The sequence below is a fragment of the Hirundo rustica genome, chromosome 14 (genome assembly GCF_015227805.2).
Source record: "Hirundo rustica isolate bHirRus1 chromosome 14, bHirRus1.pri.v3, whole genome shotgun sequence".
Classification (NCBI taxonomy): domain Eukaryota; kingdom Metazoa; phylum Chordata; class Aves; order Passeriformes; family Hirundinidae; genus Hirundo; species Hirundo rustica.
Genome location: NC_053463.1, coordinates 2,031,447 through 2,052,318, shown reverse-complemented (window position 1 = coordinate 2,052,318; position 20,872 = coordinate 2,031,447). Strand labels below are relative to the sequence as shown.

The 20,872-nt window shown below is 55.8% G+C and overlaps 1 protein-coding gene across 2 annotated transcripts in view; it reads right to left on the bottom strand.

Annotated features, from left to right (window-relative positions):
- Positions 1-20,872, bottom strand: part of SH3PXD2B (SH3 and PX domains 2B) — a 65,819-nt gene that overhangs the window by 9,265 nt on the left and 35,682 nt on the right. For both annotated transcript variants that reach the window (XM_040078587.2, XM_040078588.2), the window contains exons 5-8: positions 17,205-17,296; positions 10,474-10,499; positions 1,591-1,725; positions 126-230 (exon numbers count right to left, since the gene is read on the bottom strand). In XM_040078587.2, the coding sequence (XP_039934521.1) occupies positions 126-230; positions 1,591-1,725; positions 10,474-10,499; positions 17,205-17,296 (358 nt within the window). The remainder of the gene's footprint in view (positions 1-125; positions 231-1,590; positions 1,726-10,473; positions 10,500-17,204; positions 17,297-20,872) is intronic.

The window sequence follows — 20,872 nt, the reverse complement described above, 5'->3', positions numbered from 1 at the left end:
TCCTTTTCCCAGGTTTTGTTCCTGGGTTTTTCCTCCCCCAGGCTCACACCCTGCCCCACTCAGGGAGGGTGATGCGGTGCTTCCAGTAGAGGAAGCTGGGGCAGATGCCTCCAGCAGCTTCTTACCCTCATCAGGTTGCATTGAGAACTCATCCTGGACTCCATCCTGGGCCTCCAGGCAGGTGGCTGGCACCCAGCCTTGCTCCTCCAGCGTGCTCACAAACCACCAGCCTGAGGGGAAAAACAGCAGGAGGCTCAGCCAAGGGCTCACACCGGCCAAAACCTCCTTCCCTCCCTCCAAACCACGTGTCTGGGGGGGCTGTGACCCCTTTCTTGCATCTCCACAGGAAGCTGGGGTGACCCCAAAGCAACAGAGCCAAGCACAGGAGAACTGCAGCTGAGTGACATCTGAAAGTACAATTCCCTCCCCAGGAAAGCCGGGAGAGGCTCCGAGAGCCGAATGGCTCCAGCCACTGCATTTGCTTTCGGTTTTTTCTGCCCCTTCATGGTTCATTTTCCCTCAGTGTGGGTCAGCAAGCCTGGGCTAATTAGCGGAGATGAACACGCTGTGCGTGAATCGATAGCCGAGTCCTGCTGCGCTCGCCTTCTTTACTTTTGCGGAAACAGCAGAACTGAAAAGCCACCAGCAAACGCAGGATTTAAAACATCATCTCTCCCAGTGGAAGCCCAGCCAGCTCCAGAGGGGCCACAAGCAATTCTGGGCCCCCCCTGTGTGTCCAATCAAAACCAACGCTTGCTGCTCGTTATTAAAAGCACAATTTGTGTCTTTAGGGGGAAAAATAAAGACTGAGCATTGCCCTCAGAACCCCCCCAGTGAGTCATTTAGAAAGATAACTAGATTGTCGGGGAGGGAATCAGCTACCTGCATGGGAGGGAAAAGCAGGGCTGACCTTTGATAAATAAACGATTTTCCACAGCTTTTGAGCTGGCTGTGCTAATCGTTTCATTTGCTTCAGGGTTGCTTTTATTTCTCTGGCTCTCAAACAGAGCTGCTGGTGCAACTGATCCTCTGCGGAGCAGCTCTCCAGAAAGTTAAAATCTATTTTCAGGGTTTCACTCCCCCCAAAACAAGCCACTTCTGTAAGCTTCAGGGAATAAATTCTCCACAAGCTCCAGAAGCTGTGTCCACGACGTGGCTCAGTCCCTTTGCAGAGGTTAAGTGCAAGTTGAAGTTTTGAAGCAAGCAAAGAGCTCGGCTGCTGCCCACAGGAATTGTGAATTCCCACAGGAGAGAAGGCTTTCACGGCCACCACGAGAGCGTCCCCCTCTGCCACTAAAACCAGCCTGCCAGGCCCAGGGGTGGCTTTTGTCCTTCAGGACACGTCAGCCAAGCTTCCCAGCACGAAGAGGCACAAAGTGGAGACTGACCAATGTGGACGGCGCTCGGCCGGGCGCTCGGCACCAGGGGAAATCAGCCCCGAAGCCTCGTCCACGCTCACGGACCAAAGCTGCTCCCTCCACAGCCCACCTCAGCTCACCTGGGGGCTGTTTTGCTTAAGGAGGACGCCGACAGCACGGCACTGCTCCTGCGCAGCCCCCGGACCCCTGCACCGAGCCCGGCTCCCTGTACCTGATTCGTTCTTCTCAATGATATCCACCACCTGGCCCACGCACAGGCTGATCTCCGAGCTCTCCTGCTTCTGGTAGTCGGCCACCACGACATACTGCTCCAGCACCAGGGGCTCGGCCGAGGCACCGTCAGCTCCTGCACAGGGGGGGGACAAGAACCGACCCGTGTGCCAGGTCAGCGCCGTCCCCAGGGCACCGAGCAGCTCCAGGACACCCCGGGGAGCCCCGGCGTGAGAGGGGTGAGCCAGAGGTTCGGGCAGGGTGAGGGGGAGAGAGGGATCAAACCAGCAGCCGGGTGAGACCTCTGCCAGCCAGCAGCGGCACAGGAGCTGCCGGCAGCCCGGGGTGTCGGGGACCCTCCTGCGCACATCGCTGCCCCAAAACGCGGAGCCTGCGGCGGGCTCAGCCGGGCCGAAGAGCCGCGGAGCCCCGGCCGGAGGTGTGTGTAGGACGGGGCAGCATCCCCCGCTGGATTCATCCCCCGCTGGATTCATCCCCCGCTGGATTCATCCCCCACTGAATTCACCCCCCTCTACATTCATCCCCCTCTGCGTTCATCCCCCGCTGCATTCATCCCCCTCTGCCTTCATCCCCCTGCTCTGCTCCGCTCCCTGCCCAGCTCCTCCTGCGCACGGCCCGGGGCCCTGGCAGGAAAAACGGGAAAAATACCCCGGGGAGGGGCAGGGGAGGCGGAGCGCAGCGGGAACACAGCGTTCGTGCGGCCGGGAAAAGGAGAGCCGGGAGCTGCGGGATCGCCCGGGAACGGAGCTGGACCGGCGGCAGGTGGCACTGCGGGATAACCGGGAGAACGGCGGGATAACCGGCAAAAACGTGGAATAACCAGGATAACCATGGGATAACCGAGAGAACCGCGGGATAACCGGGATAACCGGGAAAACTGCGGGATAACCGGGAAAAACGTGGAATAACCAGGATAACCATGGGATAACCGAGAGAACCGCGGGATAACCGGGATAACCGGGAAAACTGCGGGATAACCGGGATAACCGGGAAAACTGGGATAACTGGGAAAAACATGGAATAACCAGGATAACCATGGGATAACCAAGAAAACTGTGGGATAACCGGGAAAAACATGGAATAACCAGGATAACCATGGGATAACCAAGAAAACTGTGGGATAACCGGGAAAAACATGGAATAACCAGGATAACCATGGGATAACCGAGAAAACTGTGGGATAACCGGGATAACCGGGAAAACTGCGGGATAACCGGGAAAAACATGGAATAACCAGGATAACCATGGGATAACCGAGAGAACCGTGGGATAACCGGGAGAACCGCGGGATAACCGGGACAGTAGGATAACCGGGATAACGGCGGGATAACCGGGAGAACTGTGGGATAACCGGGAAAACTGCGGGATAACCGGGAAAACCATAGGATAACCGGGATAACCACAGGATAACCACAGGATAACCGGGATAACCTCGGGATAACCGGGATAACCACAGGATAACCACAGGATAACCGGGATAACCTCGGGATAACCAGGACACCGGGAAAACTGCGGGATAACCGGGAAAACCATGGGATAACCGGGACACCGGGAGAATGGCAGGATACGGTCGGGATATCAGAACTGCAGGAAAACTGGGATACTGGGGAGCACTGTAGGACACTGGGAGCAGGACAGGATAACCGGGACACCGGGAGCCCTGCAGGATAACCGGGACACCGGGAACAGGGCAGGATACAGCAGGACAGGGGAGAACAGCCGGGATCCCAGGAGCACTACAGGATAATCGGGACACACGGGGACACTGCCAGCCCCGGGTGTCACTGGAGGGCAGCGAGCCCAGCCTGGTGCCCGGTTTGTGCTCTGCAGCACGTTTTCCTTTGGGACAGAGCTCTGGATATGGATTGCCCCGGCCTGGCACTGCCCGCTGCGGCGGCAGAACTCGCCACCAACATCCGTCACCACGCCACGGACACGAGTGTCCCCTGCACGGAGCACAGCTCCCCTTTCCCCACATGCCAGGGAGCGCCAGGGCACTGCCAGGGCCCCGTGTCCAGCTGGGCATTCCCTGGTTACATCCCCCATGAACCAGGACTGGGGCACTCAGGTACCCAGAGCCCCACTGCACTTCCCCGTCTGCCCCCAAAAACCTCCGAGAAGCACAAAAATCTCGAGAAACCCCTCGTCCGGGATTCCTCCCCACCATGATGAAAGCTGATTTTACAATCGGTTTGGCGGGTGAAGGGATGGGTGTTCACAGCTTCGAAAAGGGTTCTAATGTCTCCGTGGTGGACACGGGAACTTTATGGATTTTCTGCCAAAGGGGGACCAACTGTTCACATGTTCTTTTGCCAAGTGGGAAAGATGGGCAGGTGCATTTTGTTAACCCACTGCTGGTGAATGTGTGTGAGGTCACTGGAGTCCTGGTAGGGGTCATTTTAGTTCATTTGGGGTTACTGGTGGTCATTTGAGTCCTGCTAGGGGTGACTTGAGGTCATTTGGAGGTTACTAGAGGTCGTTGGTGTCTCTGTAGGGGTTACTTGAGGTCATTTGAGATTTGTTTCTGGAGGTCATTGGAGTCCCTGAGAGGGGTTATTTTAGTTCATTTGTTGTTTCTGGAGGTCATTGGAGTCCCTGAGAGGGGTTATTTTAGTTCATTTGTTGTTTCTGGAGGTCATTGGAGTCCCTGAGAGGGGTTATTTTAGTTCATTTGTGGTTTCTGGAGGTCACTGGAATCCTGGTCAGGATTACCTGAGGGTATTAGGGGCTACCTGAGGTCATTGGAGTATTTTTTAATTGATCCAGGGGTTACTTGAGGTCATTTGAGGCCCTGACTGGGGTTACTTGAGGTCATTTGGGTTTATTTGAGGTCATTTGAAGCCCTGACTGGGGTTACTTGAGGTCATTCAGGTTACCTGAGGTCATTGGTGTCTTTTTCAGTCGATCGAGGCGTTACTTGAGGTCACTGGAATCGTTTTAAATTGATCTTTTAAACTGATCTCTAACGCCCCAGAGATCTGGGACTTCCCAGCTGGAAGAAAAGGATGGGAGACCTCTGTGGCTATCAGCAGCCACGGATCACCTACAAGGATTACTGGGCTAACGTGGACTGTCACTGTCCGGTTATTCTCTGAATTTACCTGCCACAGCTGGTGCAGAGGACACGGAGAAGTCAGCAGGGGGTTTGAAAAACGTTTGAAACATTCCAGGTTGTTACAAACCAGGGTTTGCAAAGACAATTTGAGAGGAAAGATGTGTCCTGATGTCTTTACAAACAATTTGGTGCCTGAAGGGATGGGCGTTCACGTCTTTGAGATGAGGCTTTAATGTCTCTACTGACTTTGGGCAGCAGGTTTGTTGCAGAGCCCAGAGAGTCTGGCTCCTGAAACAGAAGGGTCTGCACGAGGCTGAGCTTCTGAACTTTGGGGTAAAACGCCAGGTTCAAGGGGGGATATGTGGAAGGCAGTTTGGGAAGGCTGCACCTTCTGGTACCTCAGCAAAGGGGAAAGGAAGAGGACAGCATGTGGCTGGGAGTTTAAAAAGGAAAGAAAGCACGTGGCTGGGAGTTTAAAAAGGAAGCTACATCTCAAAAACCTCGAGGGGGAAAAACCCCCGGGCATGTGCCCCAGTGGATTCTCTGCCTTCATTCAAAAAAAGTTCCACTGTCTCCTTTTTGGACATAAAGCTCTGGTGTTTGTGGATTTTCCCGAGCTCTGGCTTCCAACCCAGCACTCTGCCTTGCAGCTTCCCCACCCATCAAGGAAGGCACTGCTGTATTATTCCGGTCTCCCCTGGTGTGGTAAGGTTTAATTGACACTTGAGAAGCGCTTTGGAAAGAGGAGAGTGCTCAGCACAAGTGACACAAAAGAATCACACACCTGAGTGCAGGTGTTGAGTTTGCAGGGCCAGTGCTTTATCTGAGTCTCAAATTTTGGCAGGGCAGAAATCCCACCTGGGCCAGGCAGGGCAGAAATACAGGACAATCCCCTCCCAGGCTCCAAGGGGTGTGAAACTCCACAGAGAGAGGGGGTTCCTTGGGACAGCTGGGGGAAATGCAGCACAGGAATTCAGCCTCGTACCAGGAACGGGTTTCCATGGCAAACACACCTGCACCAGCTGCTCCCAAATCACATCAGAGGTTCTCAGCAGATCTTTCCTATGGGAGAACCTGTTCCAGGGCATGGGAAACCTCAGGTGCCACCCTCACCCCGAAGGACAAGCTCTAGCAGGTCCTCAGGGTTCCCAGGATGTCCTGCTGCCTCCTGGAGAAGTTCTGTTCAGGAGGTCACAGCCTCTGCCAGCTGGTTGTGAGAATGCCAGACCACGGCCAAGATTTAAAGGAACCACGTGTCTGCGGGACAGTGTTATTTAAAGGAAAAGGAAGGAAATTGTCTGTGTCCACCTGCTATAAACAGCACTCTGCAGAGCTCCAGGTGAGCTGGCCCAGTGCAGAGGATCTGTTCCTGCTCATGGAAGCCTCCTCCACACCAAAACCCAGATGTGGGGCAGCAGGGAGAGTTAAAAATAGCCCCCCAAAGTGAATGGTGGGTGCTGGGACTATCCGTTCTAGGAGCTCGATTAAAGGTTTGTGCTCCAAGAGGATCTACCCAGCCCCTGAGAGAAGAATAACAACTGTAGCAAGAGCTAAGTGCTCCCCTTTCTGCCTCCCCGGCTGTAATTACACCCAGGCCTCTGAGGGTATTTGTAGTTCCGGCAGCCAATTCTGGATGCTCCAACGTGCCCATTAAACCAGCAAGAGAAGCGGTAAACTGAGCTTGGAGGAAGAGGTGGGCGTTCATTTTTGGAGCACCTTCACCTGAGCCAAATCGTCCTCCACCGCAAAAACACAGCCTGGAGCCAGCAACAGCGCCCTGGGCACGGCCAGACTCGGGCTGCTCCCAACAGCAAGGGTGTAAAGCTTGCCAGGGAGGTGGGAGACAGCACCAAAGCTCTGCAGCTGGGAGGGGAGCGGGAATCTATCCCACAGGAGAGCGGGATTGCAGACAGCTCAGGCAGGAGCGCGCACTGCGCACCCTCAGCTGTGACAGCGGCGCTAATGTGGCCTGGGAAAGGGGAATCCATGGAGCCGAGGGACCACCGAGGTCCCCGGGCTGGGCCCGCAGGGCTGATGCTCAGCCTGGATGCAGGAGAGGCACTCAGCACATCCCAGAGCACCGACCTCGCTCTCAGCCAGCCCAAAAATCCTTGCAAGGTTTTGTTTGGCCAGAACCGTGGCCTTTCACCCGAGGGCTGAGATGCTCAAACCCAGCAGGAAATCTCACAGATAATGGGGTTGCCTGTGATGTTTCCAGCCTTCCCAGACTCCGGCTTTGCAAGTGCCAAAAGCGAGGAATTTCTGGCAGAGCTTGGACATCGGTGCTCCCAGAGGGAAACAAAGAGCTCAGCACTCAGTTAGGGGCACAGGTATCTGGGTTTGAAGCCTTTTGTTCACTCCAGCCTTTGCCTAGAGCCTCTCCCAAAAATGAAGGGATAAAGTCCCTTCCTCCTCTGCCTGTGCGGATCAGATCCAGAGCTCCCAGGACAGCCCCTCTTCCCCCAGACCTGAGGAGTTTGGGATGATCAGCTCTGCTCTCACGTGAAATGGGCACTGAACGCTGGGCTGAGTTCTTTGCAAACCCTCTCATCTCTCCAGGGATTCCTCCAGAATCTGGAAAGCAATCCCATGGAAATTCACCAGGGGAGTTTCAGAGTTCCCCTAGGGCTGCTGTGTTCTCAGTGCCTCTCCTCAGAACAAACACCGAGGGGTTTGGGGTGTCTCTGCCACCGCAGGGACATTCCACAGCACGGCAAAAGGGACATGGGCACACAGGAAAGCAGCTTGTGATGTCTCCAGCCTTCCCAGCCTCTGGCTTTGCAAGTGCCAAAAGTGAGGAACTTCTGGCAGAGCCTGGAAGTTGGTGCTCCCAGAGGGAAACAAAGAGCTCAGCACTCAATTAGGGGCACAGGTATCTGGGTTTGAAGCCTGTTGTTCACTCCAGCCTTTGCCTAATGCCTTAAAAAATTTGGTTTTAACCAAACTGGCAAAGGGGCATTTGAGGTCTCTGCCAGCCTCCTCGGGCAGCTCCACCCAAATATAAACCCTGGAGGCAGTTGCAGGTTCTCCTGCACGAACCCGTGGCTCTCCATCTGTGCTTTCTGTGGAGCTGAGAGAGGCAGAGAGAACAGAAACGCTCAGAACAGCCTCAGGGACCGAAGGGAATGGCTGCTTTTAGACATCCCCAAATCGGTGGCCAAGGCAGAGCCCCAAAATCTGGGGAACAACCCACCCCCTGCAAGCTGTGCAGAGCCCACGCCGCAGGCTCAGGCAGGTGGGGTTACAAATGCTGGTAAAAAAAGCTAAGCAAAGAAAGCAGATTTTATTTCCAGTGCTCACAACCCGCCAGGCCCTCCTCGAAACTCCAAATACCATCTGAGTCTCGTGGTGACCAGGGGAGCAGCACTTTGACCCACTCTGCGCCCCAGTGTTTGCTCAAATCCCATTTCCAAACCCGGCTTGCTGCTGCCAGGACCTCGGAGCTCTTTCCAACGCTGCTCAAGAGCAGTTCAGCCCCTCTCTGGCAATTGGGAAATCACTTCTTGGAAAATCCTCGTGATTTCTGCTCGTTAGCAGCTGTTGGATGACCCCTCCTCAGGGACATCCTGGAGTAGAGGGGGATTTTTTTGTGCCTTGCTGCAGATTTGCTACCTCGAAGCAGGGCTGGCTGGATGACACAGTGAACCATCAGGGATCTCCTCAAGCTATAGAAGGAGTTGGGGTGACAGCAGCGGAACCAAATCCTGATTCTGCTGCCAGCAAACGCAAGGCAGCGAGATGAATCCCTGAACGCGTCTGGCACGAGGCATCAACCCTGCGCAGCGTTACTGAGAGCAAAAACCTTTCCCTGGAGGCTGCTGCCAGGGGCAGAACAGCACATCCTGCCCTGCCAGAGCAGGCTCTGCCCTGGATGTTATCCAAACTCTTCCTTCTCAGCAGAGAACTCCTGCCTCTCTAACAGGCAGCGTCCTTAAATTGGATTCTGCCCTCACTGGACTGAGTTATGCAGCAGGAATTTTCTTCCTCTTTTTCTCAGCCCTTCCCTTCAGAACAGAGCCAGGCTGCGCTTGCAGCTCGTGGGAGATTTAAAATGACGGTCCCAATGTGCTGCTTGGGCGCAGAGCATCCAGAGGCTGAGCAGAAAAGGCTTTTAACCAATCCCAGTAAAACCCAGTGAATCCCACGGGAGAGCACTCAGCCCATGAGAACAGATCCAAACCAGGAGCCCCCACCACCAGCAGAGCTTCCCATCTGCGTCCCAGCAGCAGTCCCAGTGAAACACAGGGGCACCATCAGCTCCTGGAGGAGGGATGGACCCGCAGCTCCACTGGAAAGTGCAATCAGGCCTCTGATTCCTCCTGCGCCTCTCTCCTCTCTCCTGCAAGAGGACCCCGCTCACCAACAAGCGAGTTTGCTCACACGGGTGGCGGCAGTGCCAGTTCTCTGGCCAAAATCCTTCCCAGCACCGATCTCAGCAGAGCCTCCGCGCAGCCAGCGCTCATTCCTTCCTTCCCAAAGAGCCTCACTCCGTTTTTACACCACCTGCAGCTCCAGGAGCTGAAAGACGCCTCCTTGACCCACGGACCTGAGGCTCTTCCACTCCTCTCTCCTGCTCTTTTTGGGAAGCTCAAACAACCCTAAACCAACAGGGGGGTGTTTCAGAGGCTCTTGAGGAGCAAGGGCTGCGCACCCCAGACCCAACCACCCTCCCCAAGGCTCCTGGCCGGTGCCATGGTGAAGGGAGCCAGGGTCCTGCTGCACCGGCAGATTTTCAGCCCCACCCTGCCCCCAGGCAGCTCAGACTTCCCTCTGCACTCCTGAACCTTCTCATCCCCAGCCCTGCAGACCCTCAGCACGACCCGGGGCACGCGGAGCTGCGCCCAGAGCCAAGTGCCAGCCCCCTGTGCCACCAGGCGCCGCAGAAAGCCACAGGGGAGGTGACAGCGGCTGGCAGGGGTGAGAAGCTGCCTGCCCCCCCAGCGGAGCAGTGTCCCCCCAGGGAAAGGCAGAGCAGAGCCAGGGCGGAGCAGCTGTTAGTACCTCTCTGCAGGAAAGAGGACATTCTCTGGATTATCCCTGATGAGGAACAAAAGGACGGGAGACAAGGCATGAGGCAGGGAGGGGACGGGATGGGATGGGATGGGATCCATGGGACGGGATGGGATGGGATGGGATGGGATGGGATGGGATGGGGTGGGATGGGATGGGATGGGATCCATGGGATGGGGTGGGACGGGATGGGATGGGATGGGATGGGGTGGGATGGGACGGGATGGGATGGGATGGGATCCATGGGATGGGATGGGATGGGATGGGATGGGATGGGATGGGATGGGATGGGATGGGATGGGATGGGATGGGATGGGATGGGATGGGATGGGATGGGATGGGATCCATGGGATGGGATGGGACGGGATGGGATGGGACGGGATGGGATGGCATGGGATGGGATGGGATGGAGTGGGATGTGGTGGGGTGGGATGGGATCCATGAGATGGGATCCCTGGGATGGGATGGGACTGGGATGGGGTGGGATGTGGTGGGGTGGGATGGGATCCATGAGATGGGATCCCTGGGATGGGATGGGATGGGATGGGATGGGATAGGGGGTCCAGCAGCAGTCACAACACCTCCAGGAGTGGAAGGGGGCGGCCAGGGCACTGCTGAGAGCTGTGGGCACCTGCCCCACCTTGGGGAGCACCACAGAGGCTCAGGGGGTAAGGGCTGGGGGCCTGGAGGCTGCAGTGAAATCCCGGTGGGTGGAGGGGGTCCCTGTGCTGGGAGGGAGCAGGGCTGTGGGTGCAAGGAGGAGCCGGTGCAAGCAGCAGAGAGAAAAGCAGTCCTTACCAGACCTCTTCTTTCCAATGGGCTCCCTGAAAAAGAGAAGGAAGAGCGTCAGCAGAGCGAGGGGACAGCTGGGGTGTTGGCCGAGTGACAAACCCCCTCAGGAGTGCACAGCAGGGCTGGCTCCGGGGGCCACTGACCTCCCTCATGTCCCCATGGGCATCACAACCCTGCAAACAGCCCCTGCCCCGCTCCTTTCATTCAGAAATTCCCTGTTTTGTCCTTCCCTCGGCGGGCTCAGGTCCTGGCCTGGCCTTACAACTTCCACCTGGCACCACGCCAGGCACTCATCCATGGAAGGACCAACAAAAGGAAACAAAATGCAGCCAGGATGGAGTGGAAGCAAACTGGACATTGTCACAGGAACTGGGGCCTGTTGAGTTCAGAGAGCTCAGAGTGTGCAAAGAGCTGAACACCACGTCCAGGAGCAGAGACCAACCGAGGAATCCACGGGACAGAGCACTGCAAAGATTTCTCCATGGAGGAAGCGTTGCAGAGCTAAACCAGAGTTAATCAAGAAGCCTCATTAAAATTCCCCCGGTTCAGAGGCGTGACAGGGAAGGGAGGCAAAGCAAGGCTGGAGATGGGAACGGCACCCTGGAGCTGATGGCAATCACTGGTGTCACTGCTAAACCCATCACTGTAACTCATCCCCTGCTGCCTTTCCCCGCCCGCTCCCCCGGAGTGAGGGGGCAAGGAAGGAGCTGCGATTTCACTTTGCTGCTGGGACGTTTCCTGGCAGGGACACAAAGAGCTGCAGGTCTGAAGAGCAGCCCAAGCACCTCAGAGGGAACAGGGGCTCAGACAGGACGGGAAACAGAAATAAACTCCCGGCAGCATCTTCTCCTCCTCCTTCCACTGTAAATCCCATTTATCTCCAGCCCCCCCAGCAGCCACGGCACAGGTACAGGGCAGCGATGCCCAGCGGCGACAGGGGGACACCAGCCAGCCCCACGGGGGTGGGAAAAGCCAGGAATGCTTCTCCAGCTGCTCAGGAAAAGCCAGGAATGCTTCTCCAGACCTGCTGTGTGACTGGAGCCCCACTTAGAGCTCTGAGCCAGCACCACGGGCTCAGGGAGCTCAGCTCAGTCCCTCACCATCCCCTGAAAGGAAACTTTGACAACATGGAGAAACTCTCAGCACATTCAACAATCCCCATGCCACGTTTTTGGGGTTTTTTTAGGAAAAGAGTCAGGCTCCTCAAGCATCCCTGTGGATCCAGGGGTGGGAAGGAGTGAGATGGGGAGCACAGGGGTTCAGCAAAGTGAGCAGGCTGGGGGGTAAATCAAAACCAACCTGTAAGACAACTCACTGCAGGATACTGGGCACACTGAAACTCTTCATGGACTCACAGGGTGATAATTCAGGCCAGGAATGTTGATTAGAAGTCATTAATTATAAACCCAGGTCTAAAGAAGAGTTGTTACCAGCTGGCTTGAGTTTATAAACTCTTTCCTGAGGCACATTTGGTGGCTGCTGGGCCAGGCAGGTCCCAGAGCTGCAGGGAGGTTGTCACACAGAAAAAAAACCCTTGCAGTGGGACTCACAGGAGAAAAGTGCCCCCAAATGTGGCTTTGGGGACCTCAGCACTGGCCCTGCTGCCCTTCCAGCTCATGGGATAGGTGAAGGACAGGAGCGCCAACACAAGAACAACCCCAGCTGCTGCAAACCCACACTGGAGCCACATCAAACGGGACGGATCTGAGGTCAGCGTCCCAAGAAAACATCTCCTTCATATATAAAAAACACCCAAACTTCCCTTGCAAAAGGAAAAATCCTGCTGTAATCCAGTAATGCCGCCAAAATAGCTGTCAGGAGGGGGCTCATCCCCCAGGCATTCCGCAAGCGTGGAGATGTTTGCGGAATCGATGGAGGCGGGGAACAAGAGAGCCCTTGTCTGGGAGAGGGGATGGTGAGCAAATGCTCCAGCAGCACTGAAAGGAGCCCCTGTCCCCACACCCCAGGGCCACTGCAGAGTCAGCCAAGCTGAGCCTCAGGCTCAGAGCCTGCCCTGGTAGCTCAGAGAAGCCAGGGCTCTGTCCAGGGACCTGGCACAAAGCAGGGATTTGGTGTTTCTGCCTGCTGTCATCCAGGAAAGCCAGTCCTCAGCAGAAGGGGAAGGAGGAGGCTGTTTTGGAGCTGGGATCCCGCCTGAACTCCTGGTGAATGTGCATGTGGGCATCAGGAGAAATGCAGAACAGCTTTGTGTACAAGCTGGGATCTGTCTGGAGAGCAGGACACCACCCCAGAGCTACAAACCAGCAAGAATCCTTATCCAAACCAACATCCACCAAAAGCTCCTGGAGTGGCTTCCTGCAGCCGCTCCATCCCCGAGCAGGGACTGAGTTCAAAGCAACAACTTTTGTGTTTTACACATGATGGGCTGCTCAGCTCCCCGAAAAACCCGGTGGAAGATGCTCTGAATTGAAGAGGTTTCTCCTGGCCAGGGGTGCATCCCATCCCCAGCCTCTGGAGCAGCTCCACGATGGCCCCTTCCCCACCACAGCCCACTTGTAACTGTGGAAAATGAATAAATAACTGCTTGGTAATATTAATAACTTGTTAGTCATTAATATTAATCACTTATGGATAACGATTGCTTGTCTACAGAGTTAACCTGGGCTCCCTGATGTGCCACAGCTGGAATTCAGCTGGAGGAGAGAGCAGCTGAATGCCTTGACTCAGCAGTGGCTCCGTGCCCAGCCCTTCAGGCTTCCCCAGCCTCACTGCAGCTCCTCTGCTGTGGTTAAAAACAGCTCTGAGCTGCTAAAGGGGGGCTGGGAGGTGAGGGGGGTGCACGCAGCACCCTCCCACCTCAGCAGCCCAGCATCCTGTGCTGGTCAGACACGGGGAGCAGGAATTTGATGACTTCTCTTCTTTGAAGCTGCGGGGCTTCCATCCAACACGGAGGAGAAGAATCCCACATCCCCCAGGCTGCTAACTTTCCAGAGATCTCTTTTCCCATAATCATTTCTCTTCTCCTTCTTCCCTCTCTGCCCTTCACGAATTCCTCTGGATTCAGCCTCACCCTGACCCACGCTGGGCAGCGCCGTTGGAAGCAGTGGAGAAATTCCAGTCCAGAGCTGCTGGACAGGGATCCACATCACAGAAGCCACCAGCTGTCACTGCCAGTAGGAACCCTGCCACCTCCCTCTGCCCTCCTGTTTGATGTGGCCTTTCCAGGCTGGAGGACACAGGAAACTCAGGGATGAGGAAAGAGGGGATGGAGCGAGGGCTTCACCTCCCTCTTCCACCCACCACCAAATGCTGGAGGCTCCTGCCTCACTCCACTGCTGGCTGTGACGCCCTGCCCAGCTGGGAGCAGTGGTGCAAGGAGGAGGAATAAAGTCAGAATCTGAGCCTTTTCCTCTCCTCGGGACAGGCTGGGGCTTGGAGAGCAGGTGGGAGGTTGGGAAGGGCTGAGGGACTGAGCTGAGAGCCAGCAGTGAGCAGTTTGTGTGGCTCAGCACTGCAGGAAAAGCAGGAGAGCCCCAGCTCAGCCCAGGGAGAGCTCCAGCTCTAGGGAAAACAACACCACAGAGGCCTGGAGAGAAATGCTTGGGCTGTCCAACCTCCTCTTTCCATTCCCAAACACTGCCAGAACCAGGGACCGAATTCCACAAACTACAGTTAAACCAGGGCTCCATGAACTGCAGTTAAATAGGAAATCCATGGACTGGAGTTAAACCAGAATTCCATGAACTGCAGTTAAGCAGGAATTCCAAGGACTGCAGTTAAACCAGAGCTCCACAAACTGCAGTTAAACCAGAATTCCTTGAACTGCAGTTAAACCAGAGCTCCAAGAACTACAGTTAAACCAGAATTCCATGGACTGCAGTTAAACCAGAGCTCCACAGACTGCAGTTAAACCAGAATTCCACGGACTGCAGTTAAAGCAGAGCTCCACAGACTGCAGCTAAAGCACAATTCCACGGACTGCGGTCAAAGCGGAGCTCCAAGGACTGCAGCCGGCTGTGGCCCCTGGCAGGGTTTGACACCCTGGGGTGCTGTGAGCCGTGTGGAGCCTCACCTGCAGCCCAGCAGAACGGGCACAGGGTGGATCCAGCAGCACTCACGGGCACGTCCCCTTCCCTGCCACCAGCTGCCACCCTCGTGGGCAGGCGGTGACCAGAGGTGTCAGCCAGGGAAGGGGCAGGGAGCAGGAAGGCTCCTGTGAGAGTGACCAGTCCTTTCCCCCCTCCCTCGCTCCCACCTTTCAGACACCCAACATTAAAAAATCTGTCTTTCCCTTTTCTTGTTTTTTACCCTTTTTATTTCCTTTCTCCCACTCCGTTCTTGGCCTGGCTCCCCTTCAAATTCCCGGAGCAGAGTATTTATCAGCTGGATGAAGGATGACATCCGGCCCCAGCCCAGCCACGCCACCGGCTCCCATCCAGCCCGGCCGTCTATCACAGCTCCCATCTCGTTATTGCTGAGCTGGCAGCATTCCAGGCTTCGGGAATGGGCTCCCAATCCCTCCAGAGGAGACAGTCAAGGACTTGTATCAATTAGCATTTGGAATTGTAGCTAATAAATACCCTCCTGGCATTCGGAATGGGACGGGGGATGTCCTTGAGACGCCGTGGGGTTTGGCTGCTGCAGGCAAAGGGACAAGGGGCCCCCACTGAGCCCCTCTGGGCGCTGCAAGCCTGAATCTCCTCCCTGGAGAGGGGCAGGCAGGGAAGCAGGACTTGGAGAGGAGGAGGAGAAAGGGAAGCAGCACATTCTCCATGGAGAGAAGGAGAAAGAAACAGCACGACCACCCCTGGATTCAGCGTCACCCGCTCACCCACCCAGCCCTGCAATGGCCAAAACCTCACAAACACACTGAATTTTGCACCCAGGACCCTGTGGATGGACCCACCACAGGAACATGTTCGGGGTCGGGCTCCAGCCAGTCCCTTGGCTCCCAGGCCCAAAGCAGGGAGGTGACAGGGGACTGGCGCTGGTGGCTGCAAGGACAGAGGGCTGGGAGCTCCAGCTCAGCACCCAAAGGTCTCCCCTCACACCCGCACGCCCTGGCCACAGTGCCCACCCTGCCTCGTCTCTGGCTCAGCCTAAAAGACAAAATAAGCTGAGGAGAGCAGGTGTGAGACTGAAGCTGCCCGTCCATCCCCCATGGCTGAAGGTCCCTCAGCTGCAGGCGGGTCCAAGACCCGACTCCTGCTGCAGAGCAGCTCCTCCCCTCATGCAGGGCTCAAAGATCCACCACAGGCAGTGCCCCACATCCCAAAACAGCCCCACCCTCTGCTGTCCCTGCATGCTCATGGTGTCCCTCGCTTGCCCCTGAGCTGAGCCTTCCCTGAGGAATGACCTTCCCTGAAGGATGAGTTTCCCTGAGGAATGACCTTCCTTCCCTGAGGGATGACCTTCCCTGAGGAATGACCTTCCTTCCCTGAGGGATGACCTTCCCTGAGGAATGACCTTCCCCGAGGAATGACCTTCCTTCCCTGAGGAATGACCTTCCTTCCCTGAGGGATGACCTTCCCTGAGGAATGACCTTCCTTCCCTGAGGGATGACCCACAGGGCAGCGGGTTCAGTGGCGAGCAATAGCTGGGCAGCACAGATGAGAGCATCAGCGACAGCCAGCAATTAGTTAATGGGCTCTGGGGCTCTCAGACCAATCTCGTCAGTGGCCAGGAGCTGCAGGAGAAACGATGACAGGCCAAGGCAACAGAGACAGGAGCCAAAGGAGGAAAGCAGGGATGGGGGAAGGGGGAATTCAGAGAGGGAATGAAAAGAATCAAACAACCCAGGGAGATGAAGCAGTCCACCCAAGCACGATACTGAGCTGGAGAACCTGACCGGCTCAGCGGCTGCTCAGGGGAGGAAACCAAAATCCCTTTATCTGCCTCCACACCCTTCCAATAGAGAACGGTGTCAAATCAATTCATGGCCCTTCCCCTGACAATCCATCAAGCCTCCTCCAGTGCTCAGGCTCTGCTGGAGCCGTGTCACACGCGGCGGGGAAAGGGAGAGCAGCAGAGCAGGGCTCGGAGGCGGCCGCTCACATTTGTGCTGCTCGTGATTAGTAAGAGATGGGTGGCTCCTGGCCAGAGCAGCTCACAGTCACAAGACTCAGAACCACACGGAGTTGCGTAAGGCACGCGAGATTCCCTGCAAACCTTCCTGGGCTTGCATGGAGAGGCTCTGCAGGGTTGTTACGGATGGGGCTCGTGGATACGGCTGAGGGAAAGCGCCTTCACAGCGGGCAGAGGTTGTTGCAAATGTGTGAAGTGAGGCTTTTCGGGCTGATCGTGCTCCTGGGACCGCTGTTTGCAGAGGCTCAGAAAGAGACCAGCACTTCATGGGGTCCCGGAGAAGTGTTTCCACTTCCCCACTGGAGAAAGAGGTGTCCACACTGAGCTGCACAGCCTCTCCATGGGAGCCTCCAAACCCCAAATCTGGGACTCAAGAGGGGATTGCTGATGAACACCAGAGTCGTGGATATCAGCAAGTCCAAGGCAGTGTGTCATCACCATCCGTTTATCTCACCACGATCCCAGTTCGTGTCTCACCACCACCCCAGTTTGTGTCTCACCACCATCCCAGTTTATCTCACCACCACCCCAGTTCGTGTCTCACCACCATCCCAGTTTGTGTCTCACCACCATCCCAGTTTATCTCACCACCATCCCAGTTTGTGTCTCACCACACTCCCAGTTTGTGTCACCACCACCCCAGCTCATGCCCCACCACACTCCCAGCTGTGGCAGCCTCCCGCCCAACTCACTCTTTGGGGGGGGTCAGGTCGTCGGGCCGTGTCTCGAAGAACTGCAGCACCTCCTCGCACTGGGAGATGTAGGGAGGCAGCTGGATCAGAGCCTGGGGAGCAAACAGACACACCGGTGATGGGAACCATCCAAAATCTCTGCAAGGAGCCCAGGGAGGACTCCTGCGAGTGCAGGGCCCTGGGATGAGAGTGGCACCCAAGGGGTTCCCAGCACAGAGAGAGAACCCCAGCAAACCCAGAGAGCCCACTTGCACCCCCCACCCCTCCCTGCTGCAGTAAGGACTAAAGCAGAGACTGCCCAGGCCCTGCTTAGCCAGCTGCAGCCTTTTGGGCAGATGTTGTGCCAGAGGGTGAGAGCCCCAGGGGTGTCCGTGCAGCCTCTCAGCTCAGTTTCCCAGCACGGAGCAGTCATCCTTGGATTGGCAAAGGCTGGGCAGTTTACACATGGCAGACCCTCTGTGCCATCGTAAAAGCGCTGCCCTGGGCAATGGCAGCTTGGGAAGGGGCAGGGAGAGAAGCAAGGGAGGCAAAAGCACAGACACCAGGGCTGGGAGGCTGCTCTGCTGCGGCGGAATGGCAGGAGATGGAAAATTCCCTCTGCTTCTTTCCCATCAAGAAATCGTAAAAAAAGCTTCAGCAGTGGGAGCTGCAGGGTGAGAGTGCCTGGCTGGGGGGGGGCAATGGAAAAAGGGAGCATTTCAAATCAGGGAGCAGAGCTGCAGCCTGACCTGGAGCAGATTTATCACCAGTTTTCTGTGTGATTGATTCCCCCTCCCCTCTGTTTGCTGTCCCAGCAGCCTCGTGATGGCAGCGTGGGCAAAGCAAACCTCATTTCTCTCCTGGAGACAAAGCCACGGCTGCAGAGCTCAGGGTGACCACAGAGATCAGATGTGGCTCCTCCTCACCCCAAGTGCTGGCCCCCAAAGCCCTTCCAGCCACTGAGCAGCCAGTCCCAGAGCCAGCACAGCAGACTGTCAGACCACTAATCACGGGCCAGACGTGAGCAGGATCATGTGAGGCACAGCAGAGAGAAAACCGCTCCCTCCATGGCTTCTGGGCCCAGGGAAGGGCTATTCCAACGTCAGGTTTTGCATGGATGCCGTTCCCATCTGGTACCACTCCCCAGCTCCAGCATCCCATGACCTAAGCGATTTCCCCCTGCCAAAATCACTGGGATTTTGTGGGCTGGAGAAGGCTCTGAGAGCAGGGGACAACCCCAGAGAACAAGGAGAAGAGAGACAAGGCCCACAGCTCATTTCCCAGGGCGTTTTGAAGGAAGCCCACCTAGGGCTGACTCTGCTGAGCCAAGCAGGCCACCCTGCTGTCCTGCTGGCCACAGCAGCTGTGGCCACCCCATCAGAAACAGTGGCACAAGCAGCCTGATGTCTGTCCCACCTCTGGCCCTGCCTCCCAGAGCGGTGACCTGGGCAGGGACATCAGGACACAGCTTTGGCCCGTGGTGTTGGAGCCACAGCAACGTCAGCTGTCCCATCCTGCTGCCTGCAGGCCTGAGGAGAAAGGACCAAGGACAGAGGATCCTTGCTGGATTAAAATCCATTTTGCAGGCAGCGAGAAAGGATGTTTTGGGTTGCAATGCAAGATGTATTCTATTGCCATCTGTTAAAACCAGTTGGGAAGGTGTTTTCCTAATCCCTTCCAGGACCCCTCCTCCCTGCAGGGATCTCTGCTGCTCCTGGGCCATCCAGGCTCACTGCAGGGCTGAGACAATTCCGTCATCCACAGGGAGATGCTGCACCCAGGGGAGGAGCCTGGATCAAACCTGGGACTGGGAACAGCAGCACAGCCTGTGTGCACTGGATTGCCAGAGGGGACACGGAGCCATCTCAGCACCACGGGACCTTCTACAGGATCATCTCTGCTCCACCAGAACCACACCTGGCACTGCACAGGACTGGACTGCACTGCTCCCAACACTCTGACCAACAGGGGTCAGGTCCTGTTCTGACTCTGTCTGTGCTTTCTTTTTTTGTTTGTTTGCTTTTTTGTCCTACCACGTTTTTAATTTTCCTAGTAAAGAATTGTTATTCCTATTCCCATATCTTTGCCTGAGAGCCCCTTAATTTCAAAATGCTAATAATTCAGAGGGAAGGGGTTTACATTCTTTGTTCCAAGGGAAGCTCCCGCTTTTCCCTGGCAGGCACATGTCTTTCCAAACCAGGACAAAGGATTATTCTGGAATAATAAAGGATTATTCTCCAGCAGCAGTATTTTCAGCAGGCCAGTCTCTTTGGGGTAGAGCATCACTACTCCTTCATCAACCCCCCTCTAACACTTTCCCAAAATCCCTTAGACAGGGCAAGACAGATCCCACACCACGAGAAAAATGTGGAACACAGAGGGAACAAACTGCAGAAATGGGAAGGCGTTTCAGGCCTCTGCTCCCTCTCCTTGCCAATCCCGTGGCTCTTTGAATTCTCATTTAGCAACTCATTGCTCTTACCAGTTGCTCTGATTCCTTCACTGCTTTTCCTGCACTTTATCTTAAATTGCCACGTTTTTCAGTACGACAGGAGCTGGAAAAGAGCCCTTCAGCAGGAACATTGCCCTGTGAAAGCAGCGGCTCCTCCCCTTGCTCCTCTTCCCTGCTTCCACCCCAAATCTCACCCATCCTCTCTGCAGGGCTCTCCCAGAGAGCAAAGACGCCCAGCTTCCCACAGAGGAGAGGAAATAAAGCAGAAACTTCCTTACACAGCTTTCTCCCGCTAGCTCCTTGCTCCTCTCACATCTCTGCAGCCCCTGCTCAGTCCCACACCCACCTCAGCTCAGCTGCTTTCCGGGCAAGCAGCAGCAGCAGCTCAAGGCCAGGCAGGGCGAGCTCGGACTCCCTGGGTGATGCATTAACGGGAGGAGGAGAGCACAGCTCCCTAAGTGGGTCATACAACATCAGCCATTACGTTCCAGTTGTTAAGTCAAATGGGTTCATTATATTTTATGCCACTAATGGCATCGCTCTGGAAGAGGCAGCTGCAGCATTCTATCACTGAGGGAAGGTTTTCTTCCCCAAAATTGAATTTACGGCCGCGCCTGTCGGTGTAGCTGACACAGTTCAGTGGCTCGGGAGACAAGGGGCCAAGCACCACCAGCCTCCCCCACGACAGCTCAGGGAGCACCTTGCACCACATCTCCATCACGCTGCCCTCATCTGCTGTCCTGGCCCGCAGTGATTCTCATCTGCAGCCCCTCTGCAGTGCTGTCAGGATGCATTTCCCAGCTCATCTCCACCCCTGGAGTTGTTATTCCAGGCACGGCGTCCCTGCCAAGGGCCTGGCTGAGGCCCAAACCCCACAGCCTCCCCCACCACGCCGAGGCACTGCCACACCTCCCTCACCTAAGGGATGGGATGGATATTTTACCATTTCCCCACCTTCTCCCGTGGGTTTTACAGTCTTTGCTTATATTTCCAACAGCTTTCAGACTGGATTTTGGAGGCACCAGTCCTACCATGGCTGCTGCAAATACTAATGCACATCTTTGACATGACGAGATGTGACACACGTGATTGGTGAGAAAATAATTTGTCGTGGACTTCAGTATTTTGTTTCCCCTGCCAAAAAAAATCTGCCCTAAAATCATAATTTCCCTTACACTTCAACCTTGTTTTATATCCTTCGAGAGTATGGAGCAAATTGTCTCAGCCTTCTCACTGT